The following is a 26,235-nucleotide window of genomic DNA, read 5'->3' on the forward strand; positions in this document are numbered from 1 at the left end:
TGTATTCGTTTTCTGCCAAGGGTGTGCATTTTCCTTTGTCTTGTGAATCCCAACTACTCTGAGCACTCCTCCATCACTTCTCTGTCCTTTATACATTAATTATATTTTGCACAGAGCTTTATTGTGGCACTTCACATCACTATTTTGCAGTTTTTGTTTAACAATCTATCTCCTTAGTTGACTTGAGATACTCAAGGACAAGGTTCTATGTCATTCATCTTTTTAGTCCAGGTCCTAGAAAAATCCTGGAATCATATCAGGCCCTCAGTGTGTGGATTATTTGTGATAGAAACTTTAAAATTCCATCCCATCTTCTAGAATCTCAACCTACCTAATGTCTCTGTTATCAAATTCTTCTCCATTCCCCATTTCTAAGATTGACAAGTTTGGGTGTTTCTCCAGATCAGGTCCTTTTCATTACTATGGACAGTTATCTTTTTAAAATATACCTGGTTATGTTACTTCACTACTTCAAAAACAACTTTGTGATATATTCATACACACACCTAGCATAATTTTGTCAACTTCACTCCCCAATTCTTCCCTTTCCCTCTCCTTTTGTGAAAGTACTTTATAAATAGGTATATTTCAAAAAGTCACCTGGCCTATACAACTAGATTACAGCTACAAAGTTATAGAAATCTTATAGAAATTCTGACATATTTTAGAGGAATTATGAGTTAGCTATAAAGCTTTGAGAGAGGTGCTATATGAAGTCCCATTATCCTAAAGGACAATATCCACCAGTATCAAAGGTCAAAGTATTCAGTCCCTATAGAATTCTATAGAAAAGGTTTTTATCCCCTAGATAATTTTGTAGAAAAATTTATTTTTGTCTTTCTACTGAAATTAGACTGAAAGATAATCTGATCAAGCAAATAAGGAACTAAAGTATATAAACCAGTAAAGAACAAATTCATTCACACACACACAATTAAAACTCAGTAACTCCTCAATTGCCACATGTACCCATTTTTAAGTTAATTTTTTTATTTTATTCTAATTTGTTCAAGTTAATATTTAATGCTAGTCTACTGCAGGTGCAATTCCAAAATATTCCTAACAAAATGAATTAAACTGTAAGGCAGTCTACCAAAGTAAGATAGACAGTCTTCCTGCTGCTTTTGAACAGGGGCAGATACCTTTCTCTGGATATATCCCCAAAAGAGAAATACAGGAAATTCTATTTCTCTTATCCTATTAACAGTGTGGTTGAAATTTGAGGTACACTTGCTTCAAGATTTTCTGGCTTAAACCACCCCAACCTGAGTTAAATTGTCATTCACAGATTATATAAACTGACACAAGTACAGTAAGTTTTTTTTTTATTGTTAAACTACTATGGTACCATATGCAGAACAAAAGTAAAAGGGTAAAGAGACTGACATACTTGTGCATTCACATTTTAAATTCTTGAATTATAAACAAATGATCAGGTAGGAAAGGAAAACTGAAGCAAGTGTTTTTCCTTGGAAGTCTCCTAATTTCTCTAACAATTATAGAAAACATGCTCAAAAACTTTAGAAAAAACACTTTTTTTCCCTCTACATGTGATAGCATATCAATAAATAAACTATGCTTACTTTAATAAACTGGAAAGACTCCCTCAATATTAAGGACAGTCTATGTCTGGCTAATGCAATTATAATTTAGATATAGTATAGGCATCAAAAAATAAAGGAGTGACACAGTTTAAAATTTTCCAAAATGTTAAGACTCTTAATGCTGAGTTTCCAGTTCCAGAATTGTCCATTCACCTTGAGGTGAACAATCTTCTGAGGAAAAACTAGCCATGGTGATACTTGCTGAGGAATTATCCAGTGGAGATGTTAGTTCGCTCCATCTGTTCAAAGTGTCAACATGTGCTATACCCTGAGGTTTTGAGCTGTCTCGTGCTAAAAGGAGTGTCTGATTGATTAAATACTGTGCTAAATTTAGATCTTCAGGAAGAGAATTTGTAATATTTAAGTTTGAGTCCTGTTCAGAGAGCAGTTGCTTTAGTAGAGTCCAGTCCTGTTTTGCAAAATGTTGATTATCTTCAAAATCCATATCTGTAACATGTGTTTCTGATTCCATTTTCTGCTCAAATGCTTCTGTTACATCCATCTCATATATTGGAGAAAGGGTTTTTGAAGGCCGATGGTCATACATGCGGGTTTGTGCCAGTGTGTCACAATCATCTATGTCTCCTGAAATAATTCATAATACTACACAATGTAAAAATTGCACATGTTGGTACTCCTCAGAGTTTTGTAGTACAATATTAATACAATGTAACAGTGATAGCCCCCCAAAAAAACTACAAAATGGGAAAATAACATTTATACAAAACTGACAAAAGTTCTGAGGCATTTCTTTGTCTACGTTAAAAAAATTCAAGGGTGAGATTTAGCAGCAAAATCAACATAGGCAACTAACAATAATTTTTCATTCTTTAATTTGAAAACTTATACAGAAAATAACAAATTATTTCAACACAAACATAGAAAGTACACATATATCTAATTTACTACAATAGAAACTTAAAGAGGAAAAAAAAAGACAATTTATCTGATGGTGACTTTTAAAGTAAGTCACTTCCAAAAGGGGGTATAAATACATTTTATCTAAAGGTTTATTTTTATATTGCACATGCAAAGAAGGATTCAAGCAAGGACAAACAAACAAAAAAGTACAACTTTTTTTTTTTTTAAAAAAAAACTCCTATTCTTATGATTTTGCTAAATAGGGATTATAGATGAGCATTTTTCTTGATTATGATATACAATAGTTAGTCAGCCACTATTGCATATTTCAAATGTGGGTCATTAGTCTGAATTACCATAATAAGGAAGACAAAAACATAAAACAATTAGACAGGAAATCTTCTGTGCATATGAAATAAGCCTGGGCTTTTTTCATATATTATCATTGCTTCTAAATATAATCTCTTTAAGGAAATTTAATTTTTACTTGAAAATTTTAGAATAGAATTATATTGATCCTGAAAGTTTTACTCTCTGTAAAATGCATATAAATTGTAATAATCTAGTTGTTAAAATAGTTCAGTGCTTTTAGTTACATATTACTATAGTTATTGCACAGCCCTCAGATATATTATTAGCAAGTCCATAAATCATATCCAATGTATAATAAAATTTCTTAGTTGAGAATTCTTATGTTAAATTAGACATAAATAATTAAATAATAACAAACTAAGATTTTATATTTGCTCTTTATGTAAAATCTCCTAATAGGTTAGTTATGTCAAATAAACAACCAAAATTTTTACTAAATATTAATTCTTCACTAAGATTTTCGGTGAACAATAATAAATGAATAACTAGTTAATTTTCATATTATCAAGAAATTTAAATTTTCATTTAAAATTTGAAACTGTTGTGTAAGTAATTATTCTATCTACCTAAAATATAACATTCAGGGCTACATAAAACTTTAAAACTCTATAAACTTATTTTCTTATGCATTTAGCATTTCTATTTCTGTACATTACCTGCAGATAAAGCAATATTAGCTTTTTCGGTAGCTGTAGAATGGCTCTCTTTCACTTGACCTTCCTGAGGCAGAACTTGACTCCGAAAGGAGTCTAGAGATTTCATAGAGTTGTTCTTTGGTGTGTCAGAATTGGGTTCTCTTTGATGAAGCTCCAAATGACATGGCCTTTCTTGAGATTTTATGTCACTATCCAAGAATTTGCTGCGTTGCTGAACATCATTAGTCATACTGTTTCCACCATTTACTTTTTTATTCTCTGGAAAAAACTGCCTGCTTCCTTTGGACAGGACATCTAATGTGTTATCTTTGTCAGTGGCTGAAACACTCTGTTTCTCTTTTCTTGAAGAGTCAATGCTATTAAGACCCAAAAGAGTGCTTTCATTTTTATATGTGTTATTGCCTTTTTCTTGCCGCTTACACTGTAAAATACTTTCTTCACTTTCTTGTGAGAATCTGGAAAAGCAGGTCCTTCCATGATGTTCATGAGAAACACCATCGAAAACATCAGAAGGTGAAAGTGAGTCTAGAGGAGGCTGAAAGGGAGTATGGACTTCCCCGTCATCAGATCCCAGTTCTTCACATTCATCTACTGAAAGTAAAACTGACCTTTTAAACTTTTTAGTTGCAGAAAACTCACGACTTTCATTTTCAGTTCCATCTTCAAAAGCTAAGTTAATTATTCCCTGAAACTGCTGAGGAGCTGGATTAGAGAGAGAGAAATTTTCTGCAACATTTTCAGCTTCAGATCTCTCATCTTCTGTTTCATCTGCTGAGGAAGAAACCTGATCTATTTCCTGAGCAAACTGGACACTGCCTCGTGGAATATTTTCTTTTTCCCTAGGATGAACTATTGTGGATCGAGACCAAATTTCTGGCCTTTTCCTAGGAATCTCATCATCACTTGTTGAGTTAACTTGGAAAATGTCATTACTACTTTGCTTTTTCATTTTTACTTCAATTCTTAAATTACTATCATATATTTTTAATTCTTCAGGAGTACTAGTATCACTGCTACTTCTTCCAAGGAAATCATGGCATAGCATAGTCCCACACTTAGAAATACCTCTGTCATTTGACCCATCATCATCCTGAGACCCTCCAGCATCATAGTCTTCAGACCTGGGTTTTATGTCATCAGAGGATGTGGTAGCACTGCCCGTGTCAGATTCAGGACTCTCTCTCTGATGCAGCACATTGGTACTCAAATTCCAGTGACCCATGAATGGAGCTTCTGAAGTTTCATGATTCTCTGGAGTTTCTGTTTCCATATTTTTAGGAGAATTTTTTCCTGATGTCTGTCCCGAAAAACATTTGGAGGAAACATCTGAGTCTGTGGTATTAAGTTTATCTTCCTTCATGGCAGAGTCATTAGGTAACTGAGTAGGAACTGTTGGTTTTTCTACATGAATTTTAGATTTTCTGTCATCTTGAACAGAATTTAAGGTACTATTTATCCTTTCAGGAATACAAGGTAAAACATCTTTTATGCATTTCATGCTTGATGTTCTATTTATATCTTTTCTCCCTATTTCTTTCTCTCTGTCTGATATTAAATGGATTTGTTCTACATTTGTTGAGTCTAAATCACAAATTGGATTAGAGTTTAAGGAGTTTTCATTTGGATTTGAAATCATGGACTTCTGAGCACTGGTACTATAAAATTTTGAATCAACACTATCACTTTCACCAGAAGGACAATATGCTTCAGTAGGAATGCAATAATTTGTGTTTTTGTGATTGGGAAGTTTTGTTTCACTTTTACCTGAACAAATTTGTTCTGATTTCAGTTCTTGTTTTACTGATTTATCCAGCTTTAAAATATTTTGGCATTCTTTTTCTTGACTGCTTAATGGCTTTTGTGGGTCAGGTCTGCATGATGACTGGAATGCTTCTGTGCCATTGATTTTGGTTGCAAGATTAGTTAGAGGTTTGTGAGGCTTCTGTTCAGAAGCACTGTCTTTGTTGTTATCATCTACATGATTAAATACGCTTTTTTGTATAACAGATGTTTCATTTTTTAAAGGTCTTTGAGAGGAAGACTGAGTCTTCAATATAATCTGTCCAGGAAGCATTTTTTGTTTTGAATCTTTGTTATTCAGAGTTTCACCTTTCTTTGACTGATTCAGGGTTTTAGGCATTGACACCGTTTTTGCATTAACCTTAGGCAAAGTTGTGAGTCCCTGTTTAACAACTTTTTTCTTAGGTGTTTGTTTATCTGAAGTTGTCTTATGGTCCAACTTTTCATCAGACTTCCTTGAAGAGACTGAAGATTTTACTGAATTTGGTGATTCACCTTGGGATCCTAAGAAAAGAAAGTTCAGAAATACAATATATTCTCTAAATCTGTGTGAAATTCAACATTTTAAATTACTTTAGAAAAAATAAAATAAATAAAAACAATGAAAGGTTACATATCTATGATCAAATGGACAATTACAGATTAGGACTTAGTCATACAATAAAATTTTAAAAATTATTTTTCTATTAAAATATATAGGGACTATTTTAGGGTCTTAGTTAAAATTGATTCTCTTCCTCAAGAGCCTTGATCCTTACGCCAAAATTGGATTTGCATAAATATATGAGGGAGGAAAAAGTCTGATTTCTTAGACCAAAGGAGCAAGGAAGTTTTCCCTCTGAAGTTTTTTTTTGGTAGGTGGGGAGAGGGAGGGGAAGGCTGTGTTCTACATAGCTGGAAATGAGAAGCAAGCTAAACAGAAAATAGAAAACTGTTGAAATTGTTCCTTTTTCCTTTAAACATGAATAAAACCATTTTACTTCTTATAAGAAGACCACTATTATTGTAGCTCATTAATTTAAATCTGCAGTGGAAACCAGAACTGCTGCCTGAAGGGAATGAGAGATTAACTTTGGGAATTCATTTGTATATACTGGTTAGCCTTAGAGATGATGTTTTGGGGCATTCAAATGCAAATAGACCAAAAAGCGTTATCAAACACTTTTTTTGTTTGCTTGTTTTGTGGTGCTAGGGACGGAATTCAGAGTCTTGTGTATACTAGACAAGTGTTCTACCACTGAGTTATATGCCCCCAGTTCTAGCAAATAATTTTAAATGTTTAATTTTTAGCTATTACTAAGATATAAATAATTTTCTCTGCCTTATTATTTAAATTGATTTTCAGTATTAATTCATAATGTAAACCAAAATTATTCTGAGGATTTTACAAACTGCTCTTATACATTTGAAGGCTTAATGTATAAAGAAAAGTAATTTTTAAAATCAGTTATTATGTTAGCAAATCATGCAATCTAAATGGTACTCTTTCCTTTTTAAAATTCTTCCTCTCTATATAATGGCTATCTAGACTATACCATTATTTTTAGAGCTTTTTAGTGTTGGTTTTACAGATGGAATTCTTACAGTTATCTATGAAACTGTCAAGAAATATGGGCATACTCTATAAAAGCACCACAAATAAAGATAAACCAGCAATTCCCTTAATTATTTTTCCCACAAAGGATAATAAAAACCAAACCAATACCTCCAAAACATCAAAATACTTGTCTAAACTCTCATCTCTGTCATGTGAAACAAATGTAAAATAAGTAAAATCATCTTATGTCTTATTTGCTACTTAAGTTCCAAATCTGAGTTTTGCTTATCCAACTTACATAAGGAAGTAATATCCATGATACCCACAACTATTTCAGCTTTACCTTGAGTTTTAGCAAGATTAGATGGGGCATTCTTTGTCCTCTGCTGAGTTGTACCATGTCCATTGCCATTTCCTCTTTTCTTCAAAATTGCCTGTGGTATTGGATCATTATATCCTTTGCCACTGACTTTCTTTAGTACACTAAGAAAAATGGTTTGTACTTAGTATTACAATGAGATTCCAAAACATGAACTTTTAAGAGAATCACTCATGAAATATGTTTTTCCCAAGAAATAAAAGTACATCTTTTTTGAAAATAGAGAAACCATAAGTTTTTAAGTTTTAAAAGTGTAGGTAAAGTATGATAAAGTAATACATAATAAATGCCATAAGTATAAAGATATTCTTCTAATATTTTGCATCAATCATTCTTGTATAAATATACTTCTTTCATAAATAAGACAATCATTTAAAATATCACAGTATAATATTTTACTTTTTTTAACAAAGAAAAGACACTTTAACAATATTTGGTTAGAAGTTAGTATATAATTAACTACAGAGAAAGTTAGCATATAGGTTAAACAATAAATGAAGACCTACCTGTTATTTATATTAGTGTCTTGTTCATGAATGCTTTTTTTGTTGGAAGTTCCACTGGTAACTCTTGAAACAGGCTGAGATTTTACTGCTATAAATTAAGAAAAAGTCAGTCATGGGATAGAATACACAAACATGTAACAATATGGTATAAATTTACTGGTTAGACACTATAAACAAAAGTGTTAAAGTAGAAAGGACTATGTTTTCTCAAATACATATAAATAAATAGTTTATGGCATTTTAAAATAAAAGACCCCCAAGCATTATTCTAAGAACTTTACTTGTTAAGAGCAATTAAAAATTAGAGTTTTGGGGTAAAGGTGTAGTTCAGTAATAGAGCATTTGCCTAGCATGTACAAGGCCCTGGGTTTGCTCCCCAACACAATTCACACAAAGTATTAAAAAAAAAAAATTTAGAGTGCTAAAAACCCACCTACAATGGAAGTTTTGACACTGTCTACACTGTTTTTCACCATCTGTTCTGGAGAATCACAAAATGATAGCTTCTGACCAGAAGACATCTCTTCTACTGATCCATTTTCTTTTGGTTTGCCCAGACACCCAGCAGAAATTGATAATTCCACACTTGAATTTGGAGATTGGATGGAAGGTTCTGCAATGCTGAGGCATGGAGAATCTTTCCCTGTCACTTTTTTCAAAGGTTTTGCTTTGGTTTGCCCATTTAAATTTCCAGTGAGTACCTTGGGTCTGGCGCCTGTGATTTGCCCTTCTTGATTTTTCACTCCTTTTCCATTTACTGAATTCTTATGTCCAGTTGCTGCTGCCGTTGCTATTGCTGACTTTTCCACAACTTTAGGTGGCAGGTTTTCCAGTTTTGCATTATCATTGTTTTCTATTTGGGGCTTTATTACAGTTTTGGACTTTCCAGAAATATTTTTCCCCCCAGTTTTCAATTCTTTTGCAATCTTAGATGATACTTTTGTACTATCCTTTTCCTTTACATCATTATGCTTCAAGGTTTTATTTATACTATTTCTATTAGTATTTGATGAATGTCCAGATGCTCCTAATCCATCGGATTTCATCTTTTGATTAGCAGAGAGAGCACTCCAACACTTGTTATTTTCCCTCCAAGATTTGTTTTTTATAATACTAGAATCAGAAACTTGTCTCCTTTGCTATAAAAAAAGAAGAAAAAATACTTTGTAATTTGGCTGAAGTATTTGACATATAATACTCTGTTTCAGTAAGCTAGTTTTTCAGAGAAAACAAACAACAAAGTTTATGTTATGATTTAAAGTCATTTAAAACTTGGATTGAGTCTCTGATCATTTTGATCAAAACTTTTTTTATCTCTGACCATATTATCTTTAATCAAACCTGAAACACAGCATTAAAGGTTTACATATTCATAAAAGCCATACTATTTTTAATTTTTTTAGGTCTGGTAGAGATTAATACCTAAAGGTTCAGCATGCCTTAAGTAAATATTAATATTCAACATTTTTTTAGGAATTCCTGGTTCCACACAAAACCTTTTTCCTACATCATTTCAATTAATCTTTACAATAATCCTATGAAATAGCTCCTGTAGATATTTTCAGTTTTTAGATAAGAAATAGAGGATGAAAGCAAGTATGTGACTTACCCAAGGTAATAAGCTTGTAAGGGACAGAATTAGGACTTGAGCTCATGACTTACTGCTTCAAGGTGGTAATCATCCAAATGGTATAATTTGAGAGACAATGTAAAGATTTTCACCCAAACCTCTCTCTTCAACCCTATCCCAAATGCCAGAAATTTTATCATTAAAGATTTAATTCTCTATAGTAAGAATAGTTTACTTCTTGGAGTCTTAATTTAACACAAACAAACAAACAAAAAACTCCTAGGAAATACAACTTATTACATCGGAAAACCTTGGTTTTTTTAAAGAACAAGAGGGTAGTACAGTAAGGCTACCTGGAGAAAGTGTAGGAAAAGGGATATGAAAAAGGAAAAAGGAGGAAAATAGAAAGATAATGAAGACAAACACAACCACTTTATCATTTTTTAAAACCTAACCTTAGGAAGGAAGAGAACAACAAAAATTTTAAAGTTGGTAAAAATTTTAGAATAAAAATATAAGATTATATTGTCATTTTTTTGGGTAAATTGTAAATGTTCATTTTTTTCCCTTTGTAAAGCTATATGAGACTGTGGAGGCAAAGCTTGTATTGTCTTCACTTCTGGTATCTAAAACCCTTGACACCATGCCCATAATATACTGAGGACTCAAGAAAATGCTGTTGTTAAAACTACGCATATATTGATTATAATTCAATAATATAATTATTTCTAAATCTGAAAAGCTTCTATATTACATTTAAAATTGTCCAAGATAAAATGACACACACACACACACACACACACACACATATATATATATATATATACGCGTGCATATAGACAATAAAAATATATAAATAACTTAGCTAAATTTGGTAAAAAGTGAGGTATGGTGATAAAGGAATCATGAGACTTACACTGGCTTTGCCTCCAATGGATCTGAGATATTTAAGAAGTTATTAGCAACGCTGGGCCTTAGATTTTGCATGTCTATAGAGAATAATCTTCCTCAGATCAGTGTTCAAGGAGTCTAATATTTATAAAGTTCAGATAGGCTTTTTCCTCAGTTTTTGCTTTTTTGATCAAATCTTAACCCAACAAATAACATTCCTCTATTTTTAATCCTAAAATTAGGTCAAGTTCTGCTTTTAGACCTTTTCTCTCCCTTCAAACCGACTATACTTAATTTGCTCTGTCCTTAAATCTTTGCACTTTGAAGTAGTATGTATTATATGGGGTAAATATACTCCTTTAGAAACTTAATATAATATGATATGATGAAGATTCAATGTAAATGAATTTCTAGGCAGTCTCTTACTTATATTTGCCAAGTTTAAATGTTTCTTCTGAACACATGACCAATTGGGAATGATCACCATATTCTATTGACTAAATAAATAAATAAAAGATAACCCTGTAATGTATTCTTATTATTATTTTTTTGGTTAATTCTTACTATAGAAAAATTTAAACATAATTAAAAGAAGACGAACTGCCATGTACTTAATATCCAGCTTTAACAATTACCAATACATGTCCTATTGTTTCATATATATTATCCCCATTTTATTTTGAAGCAACTACTAGAAATGAGATGTTTTATTTTTAAGAATTTTAGTACTAGCACTCTTTTAAATATTTCTCCCAGTCTTACCTGATTAACTTTTTCCCACCTTCTTTTTTTTTTTTTTTTGGTATTGGACATTGAACCCAGGGGTGCTTTACCACAAAGCCACATTCTAGCCCTTTTCATTTTTTATTTTGAGACAGCGTCTAAGTTTCTTAGGGCCTCACTAAATTGCTGAGGCTGGCTCAACTTGTGATCCTCCTGCCTCAGTCTTCCTAGTTGCTGGGATTACAAGTGTGTGTCATTGCACTCAGCCTTTTCTCTACCTTCTAAATGTTTTATCTTTGTTTGAAAAACATGTGTATTCATTTCACATTTACTAAGTACTTACTACATACCAGACAACTGCCTCAAAATTATTTTTACTAATTTTCACAATAATCCTGCTGGTTTTATTATTCCATCTAACAGATAAGCAAACACAGATAATAATGTGATGTCAAGATGTGAACTATTCTAATTTTATATGTAGCACTCATTTCAGTATACCACTGCTTTTCTGAGGGAAAATTATTACTCTATTTCTTTCCCATTGTTGTTAACAGAAAATAACTCTTAGACAACCTTAAGGTCAGGAAGATGAGGAAGAATGATGAAAATCTGTTCTATTTTGCTGTAGGGCAGAGGAGGAGGAAAAGCCTGCTCTATAATAGGGGGAAAGAAGGCAGGTAGACTACTTCCTGGAGGCCTTAAAACAAACAAGCAACAACAACAACAAAACCACAAGAATAACTGGGAATTTAAGTACATTAAAAAAAAATCCTAAGGTAACATCTCCTAGAATAACTATGTTATGAGAAATTATATAATATGCCTTAAAGTGACTCAGGGGAAGCCTAGTGGTGTCCTATAGTTTAACAAGTAGAAATTTAGTTGAAACAAAATTCAAGTTTCTTTTACTGTAGTGTTTCTCACCACTTTTAAGGTATAATTTTTATCTACAGTCTCTAAGAGGAGCTACAGTGTATACTGATTCTTAAACTTAGTGCAAACTACATGTTCTTAGGTGGAACATATGATGGAGTTACTATATTGTGAAACACACTGTAGAGAATAGTCCTAGTAAGTTTACTGAACAAAGCTCCAATATCCCAGTTTCTTATCTAAGATATTTGTTTAGATATTGATCCTGCCTTAAGCCATGAGAGCTCAGTTTGGCTTGGGCTGCAGTGTTTTCTATAAGGAAGAAAACAGGATTCCCTAAGCCACTCTGCAAGGGCACTATATTCTTTGCATTCCAAACTGGAACTCTCAATGTATATTTTCATATTATCATTGTAATGCACACAGTAGGCTAGTATAATTCTGCACTTTAAAAAAAATCTTTTTAGTTACAATTGGACAGAATGCCTTTATTTTATTTATTTATTTATTTTTATGTGGTGCTGAGGATTGAACCCAGCGCCTTGCACGTGCTAGACAAGCGCTGTTCCACCGAGTCACAATCCTAGTCCCTGTACTTTTAAATATATTATTGATTACATAAGCAGCTATAAATTATCTTGAAACCCTAACCAGTATTAACATATTTTGTGGGAATAAAAATATAATTTCAGTTATAATAAATACATCAAGTAACTTTTGTGTGTATATGGTAAAAAACATATAACACAAAATTACCATCTTAACATTTTTAAACATCCAGTATAGTTACATTAATTATATGAACTTTGTTACACAACATATCTCTAGAACTTTCTTGTATTACAAAACTGAAAATCTATACCCACTAAACAACTCCCCTTTTCTATAACCCACTCTACTCTCTGTCTTTGGGAATCACCATTCTACTGTTTCTGAGAATTTGATTACACTGAGTACCTTACATAAGCACACTAAGTAATTTCTAAAGTAGAACACAACTGTGCTCTTGGTAACAATTGCTTTCTTCACATAAAAAATGTGAATTAAAATAGAGAAAACTGGAACAAGCAAGACCTTCTTTAATAAAAAAATAGGTTAATTAGAAAAAGTCATTGAGTTAGATCTAGAATTCTGAAAAACTCCTAATCTACTGGAATAGCTCCAATATATTACTTGCCAAAAAGGTTTTCAAGGAAATGAAAAAGGTGGCTACTTCTCATGCCAGCTGGACATCAAAAATTCACATCATTTAAAAATGTATTCAGTGTACACTTGATTTTAAAAGACTCAAAATTATTTCTAATAGCTTTAATTAATGAGTAAAGAAATTTTTAAAAATTAGGCTAAAATACAAAATAATAAAATTTAAGGGGCTGGGACTGTAGCTCATTGGTAAAGTGCTTGCCTCACATTTGTGAGGCACTGGGTTGGATCCTCAGAACCACATAAAAATAAATAAAGATACTGTGTGTTCATCTACAACTAAATAAATCTTTTCTAAAAAATTTCAATAATTTTTTATATTTTGTCATTGAACCTATAAAATTCAGAAGTTTACCTGAGAGCTACTGAATATAGGCTTTTTGCCAAGTCTTCGATCATCACCTTTGTCAAATGCAGCTGTAGAAAAAAAACAGCAATTTATTTTTTATAGAAAGTATTACTTTTACCAAAGAAGCACAAGAAAAATAGAATTCTAGCACAAAACATTATATTTTGATGGAAGTAACAACAAAAACCTGAAACCAATCTAGTGCACCAAAATAATTCTCTATTGTATTTTAGAATTTTTTTAAAAAGGATGTAATTTTCAATCTTTCTCTAGTTCCTAAGATATTTGTTTTAAAAATTAATAATAAGTGCAATCTCACAAGGAATGTTCACATATTTACAAAAACCCAGAAATTTTTCATGTTGAAAATTTTTAGATAACTGGTTTCATTTATTTTCCAAATTTCAAAAAATTATACATTATGACAAATATGATATTTTACAAATAATTAAACATAAAAAACATTTATCCTAAAAATATAAAAATACTCTGTTGAAATTAACTAAAAGTATATCCTAGTTTTGCCTGCAAGTCATGAGGAAGGAGAAAACAGAACAAAAAAATAAGATTCTATTGAAAATAAAACAAGAAACAATTCTCAAACTCATATTATTTCTTTTAGAATTAAATAAATATTCATTTTATAAGTTAGGTTTATATGAGAAGTACTGGGGAATTCATGTTTATGCGCTTAAAATAAGAATTTGAATGACGTCAGGAAAATATATAGGAATAATGGTATGAAGTCTATCAACACAGTTCAGCTAATGTATTTCTTTCTTTTGAAGGTTATGGTGCTTTAAGACATATTTTGAATAAAAATATATAATTTCCAAAATTTGATTTTTATTAAAACAGCTAATAAAAATATATTAAATTATCTAACTATCATGCATCTTCCACAATCTCTATTTTACAGGATATGTGCTATAGGACAAAGCAAGATTCTAGAAGTGATATTGTAAAGACTGATTTACAGTAAGCAAATGACTCTGCACAACAATATATGGAAAAAAAATTAATAGAAAATTTCTTCCAAAAGTCAGTAACTCAGCTAGAATACAAGACATATTATAACAAAGACAACCCCAAAATATTTTTTAATCTGTGTTTCCCAATGCAGTAATTGTGCATAAATCAGGATTCATTATTATTCATATTTAAGGTTTATAAATATTATTACTGCACTGATGGAATGTAATAGAATGGAGAGTTCTTTTTGATAATTATCTGTATTACCAATGATATTTTCTTTAGATTTGTGTATTTACATATATTTTTAATTAGTGCTTAAAGAATTAAAGAACATTGTTTGAAGTTCAACTTAACTATGAAATCCTCTAAAACAGAGAAAAACAAAGTTTGCTACCAACTAGAAAAGAGTTGAAGGACATTTACTCAAGGAATGCTAATCTTATTTTGTTTCTTCACATTGTATAGATATTATAGTAAAGATAAACTATCATCTAAAAATCAGCATAGAAATAGTCACTACAAAAAAATTCCAGTTTCTAAAGATCTCTTGATTTTTGTTATTTAAAAAATGGAATTTCTTTGAAAAGTACTGTTTGAATAACATCTAGCTGCACTATCATGTCAGATTTACAACATAAGACAGCAGTTCATATTTTAACTGTATCACTAAAGGATTTATATACTCACACATTACCAAAAATATATTTCATCACATATAGCTTCCATCTTTTATAGGAAACAAATGTTTACTTCAGAAAACAGTCCCTTAGCTAAAACTGTTTTTAAAAGTATACTTGCAGAATATGCCAGGATTTTTTTCTAAGACACTGGCTTTAACCCCAAAATAGTCATGAAGCCATTTTTAGTTCCACACCCTCAAATTTTTGGTTTTTTGAAACAATCACACATTCTGAGAAATGCACATCTTTTGTTTAATGCTTATGTTTCAAATGGTACCTATTAAGTATCAGAGACACTGTGTGGTTCCTGAGGGACACTCTGCAATAGCACACATAACATCACCGAACAAATCAATTGTGAAAAAAACCCATGCAATCTAGGCAAAACCACAAGAAAGGGTGTCTTCTGAAAAAGATGGAAAATCTTTATGGTAAAATATGTTTTCAAAGGGAGAAAGTATGTTTTGTAATCTGTTCTATATGGATTATATTCTTTTATACTTCTAACCTCTTCACAAGAATGCCTTTAAGCAAATTTGGCTGGAATACTGTTGCTAATATACAGTAGGATTAAAAATTTATATGTATATATAAAGGAAATGAGTTTCAATTTCTAACAGCAGCAAAAACAAAACATGATTTATTAAAACTGCCTAACATACTATCACTAGTTTTGGTTAGCACAGTATTATTGAACAGAAGCATACAAATGTTAACCTTTCTACTTATCAGAATGTTCACCTTCAAAATATCTGCTGTCACAAAGATCATAAAATGAGAATAAAAAATTTCAAGGCTAACATACCTGCTTGGATTTTCTGTTGATCATCTGTGCTCATCAGCTTCCAGCTTTCTGTGTGACGAACAGCATAGAAAGACTGAACCAGGAAGATCCACAGCTTATCACGCAGAGCCTGGATCTTGCACGTAAAACCCTGTGTTCAAGCAACAAATCAGCAGCTGGTGAGAGCCACATTGTCATAGCAACCAGTCATTATTCCTTTCCGAATCTACTTACTCCTAAGCTAGATCAATGATGTCATCACTTAGATTTTTAAGATCATAGGGTACATATTATTTATGAAGGGCTTACTCATTAACAGAATTTTAAGTGAACATGAAGCTAAATCTTACCCTTTCAACCAAACATTATTTTAAAACACCAATGTCCATTATATGAATATATTCTACAGCCTTTTAAAATCAACTATGACATTACAAGGTCAAATACTCTATGCAATTATAATAAATATGATGAAATTTTCATCATTCTTATAGAATATATATGCCAATAATTTACAACTAGCTTACTAATTACCACTGATTAACTGCATTTAAAATAATATTTAAATTTTGCCTTTTCCTGGTCAATCTAATTTTATGACTTTTTAAGAGAAAAAGGAATTAAAAATATATATCAACAAAAGGCAATAATTCTACAACATATGTTTTATATCCAAAAATTTAATATAATGACCAGAAGATATATTGGCGATATTTGACACACTGTAACTCTAAGTACCAACAACTAGGTTTAGAATAAATGAGCCAAAATGCCAAATTCTAGGGGATGGAGTTGTGGCTCAGTGGTAGAGCAGTTGCCTAGCATGTGTGAGGCCCTGCGTTCAATCCTCAGCACCACATAAAGATAAATAAATAAAATAAAGGTATTGTATCCATCTACAACTACAAAAAATATTTAAAAAAATGCCAAACTCTAAACTTTCATAAAAAGTCCATTTGAATATAAATGGAATTTAAAAACTTTTATATTATGAAAAATTCCAAACATATACAAAAGTAGAGACCATAATCAACCCCCAGATGTCTATTACCTAGCTGCAATGGCCCATGCAACATTTAAAATGTAAATGCAATTTAAAATCTTAAAATACTTCAAATAATACATCATTTTAATGAATGTTATTACATTCAGTACCATTTCCTTTGTATTTTCAGAGTTTAGTAATGTGTCCACAGCCATAAGAAGAGAGCAACTATTTTCAGTGGTAATATTTTCTTCAATTGCTTTTAAAATTTTGTCCAACAGATCAGCTGTGCTGCTCATTGCTTGTGACTACAAAACACAGAATTGATATTTAATAGAAATCATGTAAAATGTGTAAGAAATGTGAAAGTCTGTCATAACAGCAAAACAATCATAATTACTAGCTATATGAAATCTATCAGAAATCATGTTCTTTCTTTCCCTTTCTTTTGTTAAAATGTAAACACACACACACACACACACACACACACATACCACATACACACACACAGTTTTAAAGAGACAACACAGCCATAATAGCAGAACCTAGAAATAAGCAATAGAAGTTCTCTATTCAATTACTAATTTTAGAGAAAGTAGCTCCCCAATAAGTCAGGGAATTTTTGCAAGGACCATAATTGTATTACAGACCAAAACAGTATCTTTACAACTTGGTTTAAAAAATGTGACTATGCTGATTGAGGGTTACAGTTGGCCAGAGTTACAATGTGCTTTGCCAGGGCACTCAAACCTGTCCCTCCTGCCTTCTTTGTCTTGTGAGCCAAAAATCCTATCCATCACTGCTCTAAATCTGATGCAAACATGCCATCTGCTGTGAAATTTATTTAAATCATACTAATTTAATCAAAGGCAACCTGCATATAAAAACTCTTACATAATTAAAATTACAATACAAAGATGGAACAAAACTGAATACAGAATACAATTGTAGACATAGTACCTGCAAGAGGAGAATGAAATTTTCACTCTGAATGATCTTGGAGAAGTTTTCTACAATAAATGCAATACACTCTTCTTGGAGCTGAGATGCCATAGTTAGTGCTGCTTCTGTCCATTTTACTCTGGGTAAACTGATGATTAGCCTGTCACTTTCCATCAGAAGAAAAGCAGCATTCTTATCATTCTTAGAATTTAAAAAATATTGCAAAAAAAAGTTAGGTGGTATTATTGCTCATAAAATAGCTTTCTAAACACATAAAATACTTTAGTTTTCTTGTGATGTTTCCTGCAAGAAACAAAATTACAGGTAGCTAGAAACTTTGTCATTAGTTTTACTTATAATATTCATTCATTCATTCAGAATTATCCAAAAGGGAAAACTTTGAATTGGGAAAAAAACCACCTTTATAAGGTAGCTGAAATAAACCTGAGAGCACAACTATAATATAACTACAAAGAAAAAATCCACTTCCTTAAGATTATCACCACCAAATTAATCATTCATAGTTCCTATATATATCATTCATAACTTCAGGGACTGACATGTCCTGAATTTTTTTCTGACTATAAAATATGTTTTTTAATTTAAATTTTTTTTATAGTTGTAGACAGACAGCATGCCTTTACTTGTTTATTTTTATGTGGTGCTAAGATTAAATCCAGTGCCTCACGAATGCTAGGCAAGCACTATGCCACTGAGCTACAGTCTCAGCCCAAACTCTTCTCTCATAGGTATGATTCTTCTTTTTATATTTTATTCATTTAATAATGATTCATTTTTGTATCAGAGGAAAAAAATGTTCACAAATATTTATTTCTATGGAAAATGAAATTACAACTCATAAACACTATTGCTCTCTAAGGAAAAGGAAAAAACAACAAATTATTGTTTTTGTTTTTGGTAGTGGGTGCTTAACCACTAAGCCAGATTACAGGTGTGCACCACTGTGTCTGACAAATTATAGTATCTTAATCATGGTTGATGCTTAGTAAATAATTATTGAATAAATAGGCATCTGGTAGATTACAGTAGCTTAACACACACACACACACACACACACACACACAGTAACAAATTCTTTGCAGTTTCATTCACTGGGAGGTAGGATCTATTTCTTCATGTCTTGAATGTGGACTGGCCTTTTCACTTCCTTTAAGCAACAGTGGTGGTACTTAAGTTCCAGAGACCGACAGCTTCTATCTTTACCCTTTTGGAATTCTGGGACCTCCAGGCCATGAAGAAGCTTGGTAAGAAAGACCATGTGGAGTGAGAGGCCAAGCCTCCTGCTTAGACACTGGTTGAATGCAGTTACAGGGGGACTGGGGTTGTAGCTCAGGGGACTGGGGTTGTAGCTCAGTGGTACAGTGCTCACCTAGCATGTGTGAGGCACTGGGTTCAAATCTCAGCACCACACATAAAGAAAGAAAGAAAGAGGGGCTGGGGTTGTGGCTCTCAGATGTAAGGTACTGGGTTCAATCCTCGGCACCACATAAAAATGAATAAACAAAATAAAGATAAAAAGAAAGAAAGATCCATTGACAACTAAAAAAAATTTTTAAAAATTGAAAAATAGGGGCTGGGGTTATAGCTCAGTGGTAGACCGCTTTCCTAGAATGCATAAGGCACTGGGTTCGATCCCCGACACCACATACAAATAAACAAATAAAATAAAGGTAAAAATAAATAAATAAATAAAAATTGAAAAATAAAGAGTGAGCTCAGGCAAGGTCAGAAGAAGAATAAGTCAACCCACTGACTAGTGAGAAATAATAAATTGTAGTTTTAAGCTGTGGAGTGGGTTTGTTGCACAGCAATGGGCAGCTAATACACCTGGAAATAAGAAAATGAAATCTTAACATGAACTATATGATAGAGCTCTGCACACCCTCTGTATTGTTTAGATCTCAACTAAAGAGCTAAATCTATACCCTACACCTATACCAGATGCATACTAAGAACCTGTCCCTTTTCTTTAAAGAACTTAATTCATTTGTAGTTATTCAAAGATGAGCATAAATGCTATATTAATGTCTGTCTCATTCACGATGCTGTATGTTCAATGTGTATGAGACCATGTCTGCTTTTGCTCACTACTGTATCCTCAGGGCCTAGTGCAAAATTGGGTCATAAAAGACACTCAAATATTCATTGATCTCTTAACATCATCAGATAACCGAGAAATATCTGTAAGTGAATTTCTAAGATAATTTATGTTTAATTCTTGGACTTAAAACTCTAAAATTTTACCCATTTTTCAAGAATTCATTAAAATGCATTATATATACTTCCACAGCTTTATTAAAGTAAAAAAATCCTATTTTGCTATAATTCAAGTTTTTTTTTCTTTTTAGTACCATTATCTTTCCTCCTCTGGTGACTTCCGGAGTTACCATGCAGTTAAGAAGAGTTTTAGGCAATAAGCAGAATTTGCTCTGTTGTAGGCATTCCTCTGGTAGTAGAACCAAATTTGGGGTATGCAAATAAATTTGGCAGGTATCTACAAAATGCTTACTATATACATAGTGTTATGTGCTCTGACAGTAATACATTTTAAAAGTACAGTATGTTTTATAATTTAGCTTGGAATCTATTAGAAAACTAAAATATGGACACAGTTATATACATAGATAATATATGATCTTTTTCTATACTGATCTGAGTATGTGATGAACATTAAATGTAAGAGTACCCTGAGGTTCAAAGGAGAAAAAAGTAATCCTTCTAGACCAAATATAAAATTTTAGTTCAATAGTTAACAATCATATGGTTCAATATTTGAAAATGTATAAAGATCATTACTAGGAAAAGTCTTCTGCTCCTTCCTATCCCCAAACCACCCATTTCCAAACCAATATAATTTTTTCTTTATCTTTCCAAGTGGTTTTATGCATATACAATGTGTATAATTTTCTCCTTATTTTATTCAAGTGGAGGTATTATTGTGTAATCTGTATGTTGCCTTTTACATTTAGTATACATCTTTAATTTTTTCTTATTGATGTATACAGCCCTTTATGGTTTTAATAACTATGTAATAACCTATAATATAAAGATATCATAAGTAATTTAACTAGTCATCTACTTATAGACATTACATTATTTACTATGCCTTTCTAAATTTGTAATTTAAAAAAACATATTTGGGGCTGGGACTGTAGCTCAGTGGCAGAGTACTTGCCTAGTGTGCTTGAGGCACTGGGTTCAATCCTTACATTACATTACATTATTTTACTATGCATTATTTACTATGCTTTTACTATGTTATTATGTTATAATGAATTACCTTGTATGTGACATTATTTTATATCTCTAGGCTATATTCCTAGAAGTAGAATAGCTGGGTCAATACTACTAATCTTAGCCTGGATTCCACTTAAAAACTGAGACTGAGAAAAAGGCTTGTATATAGATAGCTTGTTTGGGGAAGTGATTGATCTCAAGGGGGATATGATGCACTGGGAGAGAGAAAAGGATGAACAGAAAGCCAATCCAAGGTTGCATTTTCTAGTTCCTTGCTACTCGAAATGTGTTTCCCCAGTATCAGCATCAACCAGAGCTTGTTAGAAAAGAAGAGTCTCTGGTTCCTCCCTTGATTTACTGAATTAAAATCTACATTAAATGGAATTCCTCAGTGTTTTGTGTATACATTAAAGTTTGAAAGGCATCGATAGAGCATTCAACATTGTAGGTGCCTGGGGCTCAATCTTGTTAAGCTCCATGAAGGATGTATTTTGAATTAACCACTCAAGAGACAGAAAAGGGAAACATTTAAGCACTGGCTCCCATCTCCAGTGATCAAGGCTTGCCACCTGGGGTGTCAACTTTTTTTGTTGCCAGGATCATACAGGTTCAGAATTGCTGAACTGGGGATATAATTCATCCGTAGATTATGTACCTAGTATGCAGCAAGTCCTGGGTTCAATCCCCACGTCTCCAAAACATAAAATAAATTATTTAATTGCTCAAGTGCAGGTATCCCATGTTGAGAAGTGAAGAGTCCAGAAAGAAAGAAAAAAGTATGTGAGGGATTACACCTTGTGCAGCTAGATGTTGCAGCAGTGGCTAGAATATAAACATTGGGCCAAGAGAATATGTAGGACAGCAGGGGTATCCGAAACACTGCCAATATACACTCAACACTATATTTTGAATACACCTAACATTATATTGAATAAACATTATGTGTACTGTCTTACAAAATTGTAGCATCTTCCCTAGCAACCTATTTAGCAGTTCATGATCAGCATGAGAAAACAGAAGAAAGAAAAAAGAGGCAGGGAGAAAAAGAGATAGAAAATACCAGTATATCCTACATAACAAGCCTAAGAGTTCTTTTGTAAAACTGTGTTTCAGTTCTACTTGTGAGTTACAATGGAAATATGAGTTACAATGGATAAAAAACTTCATAGTTTGGATTATTCAAAAAAGAGTCACAGTCAAAGGCTAGGGTTGTAGCTCTGTGGTAGAGTGCTTGCTTGCCTAGCATGTGTGAGGCACGGGGTTGCATCCTCAGCACCACATATAAATAAATAAAAATAAAGGTCCATCAACAACTAAAAAAAATTTTTAAAAAGGGTCACAGTCAAAAAAGTTTGAAAAATACAGTGAAAGATATGTTAATTTATGTCTGTCATGAATAAATTAGAATATTCTCTATATTCTTACTGACACAGCACAAATTTCCCTGTTTTTATTATTCTGAAAGGTACAAAAATGACTTGATGCTGAATAGATAGTTTTAATGTCTATTTCTCTTTAAAAAATGAAGTTGAAGATCTGATGTTCAAATTAAGAGATCTTTGTATTTCCTTTCTGCCTATATTCTATAAATGAGTTTTGTATATAATTGAAATTAGACTGTTTTACATGTAAGTTATTTTATGTAGGCCCCATGGTAATCATACATAAAATAATACAGAAATTACACAAAATAAAGAAAGAAAGAAATCAAAGTATAAAAATATCAAAAATATGAAGGAAGATAGCAAGAGAAGTGGAACAAAACAAATATAATACAATGGGGGAAACCAATTAACAAAATGGTGATAGTATATCTTTTCCTTAAGATAATACTTTAAAATGTAATTGCAAATGGATTAAACTCCTCAATCAAGCTAAATGTAAAAAAAAAAAAAAAAAAAGCCACATCTATGGGATGGGATTGTAGCTCAGTGGCAGAGCACTTGCCTAGCACATGTGAGGCACTGGGTTCAATCCTCAGCATCACATAAAAATAAACAAATAAAATAAAGGTATATTGTGTTCATCTACAACTAAAAAAACTTTTGAAAAGAAGCCACATCTATATTCTGTGTGCAAGAGACTCACTTAAAATTTAAGGACATGAATACTCTGAAAGTGAAGGGATAGAAAAAGATATTCTATAGCAGTGATAACAAAGAGAGGAAAAGTGGAGCTATAATTTTATCAGGCAGAAAAGACTGTAAGTCAAAAACAGCACAGGAGAAATAGAAAGACAGTATAGAATGAGAAAAAGGGTCTATCAGGAAGATATTATATATAATATCTTGAATCAAAACACATAAGCAAAATTAGTAGATCTGAAGACAGAGCTAGCAACACAGAGACAAAATGAGACTTCAATATTCTGTATTCAACAGTAAATAGAATTAGAAAATCAACAAAGAAATGGCAGATTTGAACAACATAGACAAATGAACCTAACACATATAGAATTTTCCAAATAAGAGCAGTAGAATACCCATTCTTTTCAAGCATATACAAAGCACTCTCAAAAATATGTCACCTGCTAGCTCTCCAAAAGAAGTCTTAACAAAGCTAAAACTATTGAAACCATACAGAGAATCTTTTCTGAACATAATGTAATGAAAGCAGAAATTAAGAGCAGAAAAAAAGCTGGAAAATATACAAATATGTAGGAATCATACTGAACACTTTCAAATAACCAATGGGGCAAAGAAGCCAAGCTGGGTGCAGAGGCATGTGCCTATAATCCCAGTGAATCAGGAGGCTGAAGATATAGGATTGCAAGTTCAAAGCCAGCCTCAACAATTTAGCAAGAGGCCCTCAGCAATTTAATGAGATCCTGTCTCAAAATAAAAAATAAAAAGGGCCAGGATAAGCACCCCTGGTTTCAATCCTAGTATAAAAAGAAAAAGTAGTAGTAGTAAAGGGAAATATAAGCAGGAAATTTCTGTTGATAAATGCCTATATTACAAAAGAAGATGAATTTCAAATAAACAACTTTATACCTCAAGGAACTAATAAAAAGAAGAAATTAAGACCAAAGTTAGTAGGAGAAAGGAAATAAAGATTAGAGAGGAAACAAACAAAATTTTAAAAAATTAGGAAAAAATAAAAGTTGTTTTTTTGAAAAGATAAATTAACATACCTTTAGCTAGCCTAAGAAAATACAGAGAAGATGGAAATAAATATAATCAGAAGAGCTGGGTGCAGTGGTGCATATCTGTAATCCCAGTGGCTTGGGAGGCTGAGACAGGAGGATCCTGAGTTCAAAGCCAGCCTCAGCGCAAAAGCAAGGTGCTAAGCAACTCAGTGACACCCTGTCTCTAAATAAAATACAAAATAGGGCTAGGGATGTGGCTCAGTGGTCAAGTCCTCCTGAATTCAATCCCTGGTACCAAAAAACAAACAAAAAACATCCAAAAAACATCCAAAAGGCAGTTTTATAAATAGAAAAAATATTGTTAAATTCATATGTAACCACAATGGATACTGAATAGCCAAATTGATCTTAAAAAAGAACAAAGCTGGAAGAACCACAATTTCTGATTTCAAAATATATTACAAAGCTATAACCATTAAAACAGTGTGGTACTTACATAAAGATACACATATAAAAAACGGTATAGTCCAGAAACATCCACACACAGAGTCAATTAACTTTTGACAAGGTGCTTTCTCTCATGGTGACAAAATAAATCTTTTAAGAAGGAAAAGGTTCATTTTGTCCCATTGTTTCAGGGGTTAAAGGCTAAGTCTTTAAGAAGAAAAAGGTTTATTTTAATTTACTGTCTCAGTAGTTGCTTGGCCCTGCTTTGTTGTGGCCTGCAGTGCCACTGTACATCATGGCAGGAACATATGATAGAGGAAGCCTATGGTAGATGAGATGCAAAAGAAAAAAAAAAAAAAGAAACAGGAAAGCAGGGTCTCCATATCTCCTTTATGGGCACACTGCTGATGACCTAACTTTCTTCTACTGGGCCCTTCCTCCTAGATGTTCCACCACATCCCAACAGTACCATGGGCTGGAAACCAAGCCTTCCATACAAGGGCTTTTGGGGGACGGACATTCAAGATCCAAACTATAGCACAAGGGTACCAAGAATAACCAATAGGAAAAGGAAAGTCTCTTCAATAAATAGTGCTAGAAAACTGGATAAACATAAACAAAAGAATGAAATTGGACCCTCATCTTGCACCAAACACAAAAATCAACTCAAAATGGATTAAAAACTTAAACCTATAACCTGAAGCTATAAAATTCGTAGAAGAAAACAAGGGGAAAGCCTCATGACTTTGCATGATTCCATGGATATGATACCAAAGGACAGTCAACAAAAGCAAAAACAGACAAGAGAGAATATGGCAAACTTCTTATAGCAAAAGAAACAACTGACAAAGACAAAGACAATCTATATAATGTGGGAAAATATATAAACCATACATCTAATAAAGGGTTAATTCCAAAATATTTAAGGAACTCTTGTAACTTAACAGTAAAAACAAACAAACAAACAAAACACCTAATAACCCAATTAATTAACAAGTTGAAGGCTTGAATAGACATTTCTCAAAAGAAGATATACAATGACAACAGGCATAGGGGAAGATACTCAATGTCACTAATCATCAGCAAAATGTGAATTAAAACTACAATGGGACATCACAACACACCTGTTAAGATAGTTATTAAATAATAAGCAAAAGAGTTGGTAAGGATGTGGGAGATGCAAAACATGTAGCCATTATGAAAAACAGCATGGAGATTCTTCAAAAAATCAAAAGTAGAACTATTATAGTGTGGTGAGCCGCTTCTGCCGTTTATGCAAATTATGGTCGCCATTACAAGATGGCGCTGGCTCCGCTGTGGTCTGTGACAAACAACTCCTTATTTGGGAGAGTTGGCGCATGACTTTTCATCACCCTATGAGAAAGCTCCACGTGGCTGCTTTGCATTGGGGCTTGAGATGCTTTATTAAGGCTGGGAGGGGCATCCGGAGGAGAGATGAAGAACTATCAGGGGGCCTGAAATAAACTACTGAAAGAAGATTCCCGAGTGTTGCATCTTCCTTGCGGGCAAGGGGTTGCGACATTATAGGACCCCATAATCCTACTGTGTTATTTATTCATAAGAATTGAAATCAAGATCTTGAAAAAATACCTGCATTCCCATGTTCACTGCAGCGGTATTTACAATAACCAACATATGGAAGCAACCTAAATATCCAACAACAATAAAGAGATAAAGAAAATGTGGCATATACATCTAGTGGTATATTATTCAGTCTTAAAAAGAAGA

At 32.5% G+C, this 26,235-nt stretch overlaps 1 protein-coding gene across 2 annotated transcripts in view; it reads right to left on the reverse strand.

Moving 5' to 3' along the window:
• Nucleotides 1-1,300: 1,300 nt before the first annotated feature.
• The window catches only part of Btbd8 (BTB domain containing 8), an 82,346-nt gene continuing 57,411 nt past the window's right edge, over nt 1,301-26,235 (reverse strand). For both annotated transcript variants that reach the window (XM_015500845.2, XM_048814461.1), the window contains 9 exons: nt 17,712-17,894; nt 16,922-17,059; nt 15,788-15,917; nt 13,334-13,395; nt 8,149-8,854; nt 7,716-7,803; nt 7,174-7,313; nt 3,494-5,797; nt 1,301-2,189 (listed from right to left, as the gene is read on the reverse strand). In XM_015500845.2, coding sequence (XP_015356331.2) covers nt 1,720-2,189; nt 3,494-5,797; nt 7,174-7,313; nt 7,716-7,803; nt 8,149-8,854; nt 13,334-13,395; nt 15,788-15,917; nt 16,922-17,059; nt 17,712-17,894 — 4,221 coding nt within the window. In that variant the 3' untranslated portion in view covers nt 1,301-1,719. The remainder of the gene's footprint in view (nt 2,190-3,493; nt 5,798-7,173; nt 7,314-7,715; nt 7,804-8,148; nt 8,855-13,333; nt 13,396-15,787; nt 15,918-16,921; nt 17,060-17,711; nt 17,895-26,235) is intronic.

Source organism: Marmota marmota, unplaced genomic scaffold (assembly GCF_001458135.2).
Source record: "Marmota marmota marmota unplaced genomic scaffold, marMar, whole genome shotgun sequence".
Taxonomy (NCBI): domain Eukaryota; kingdom Metazoa; phylum Chordata; class Mammalia; order Rodentia; family Sciuridae; genus Marmota; species Marmota marmota.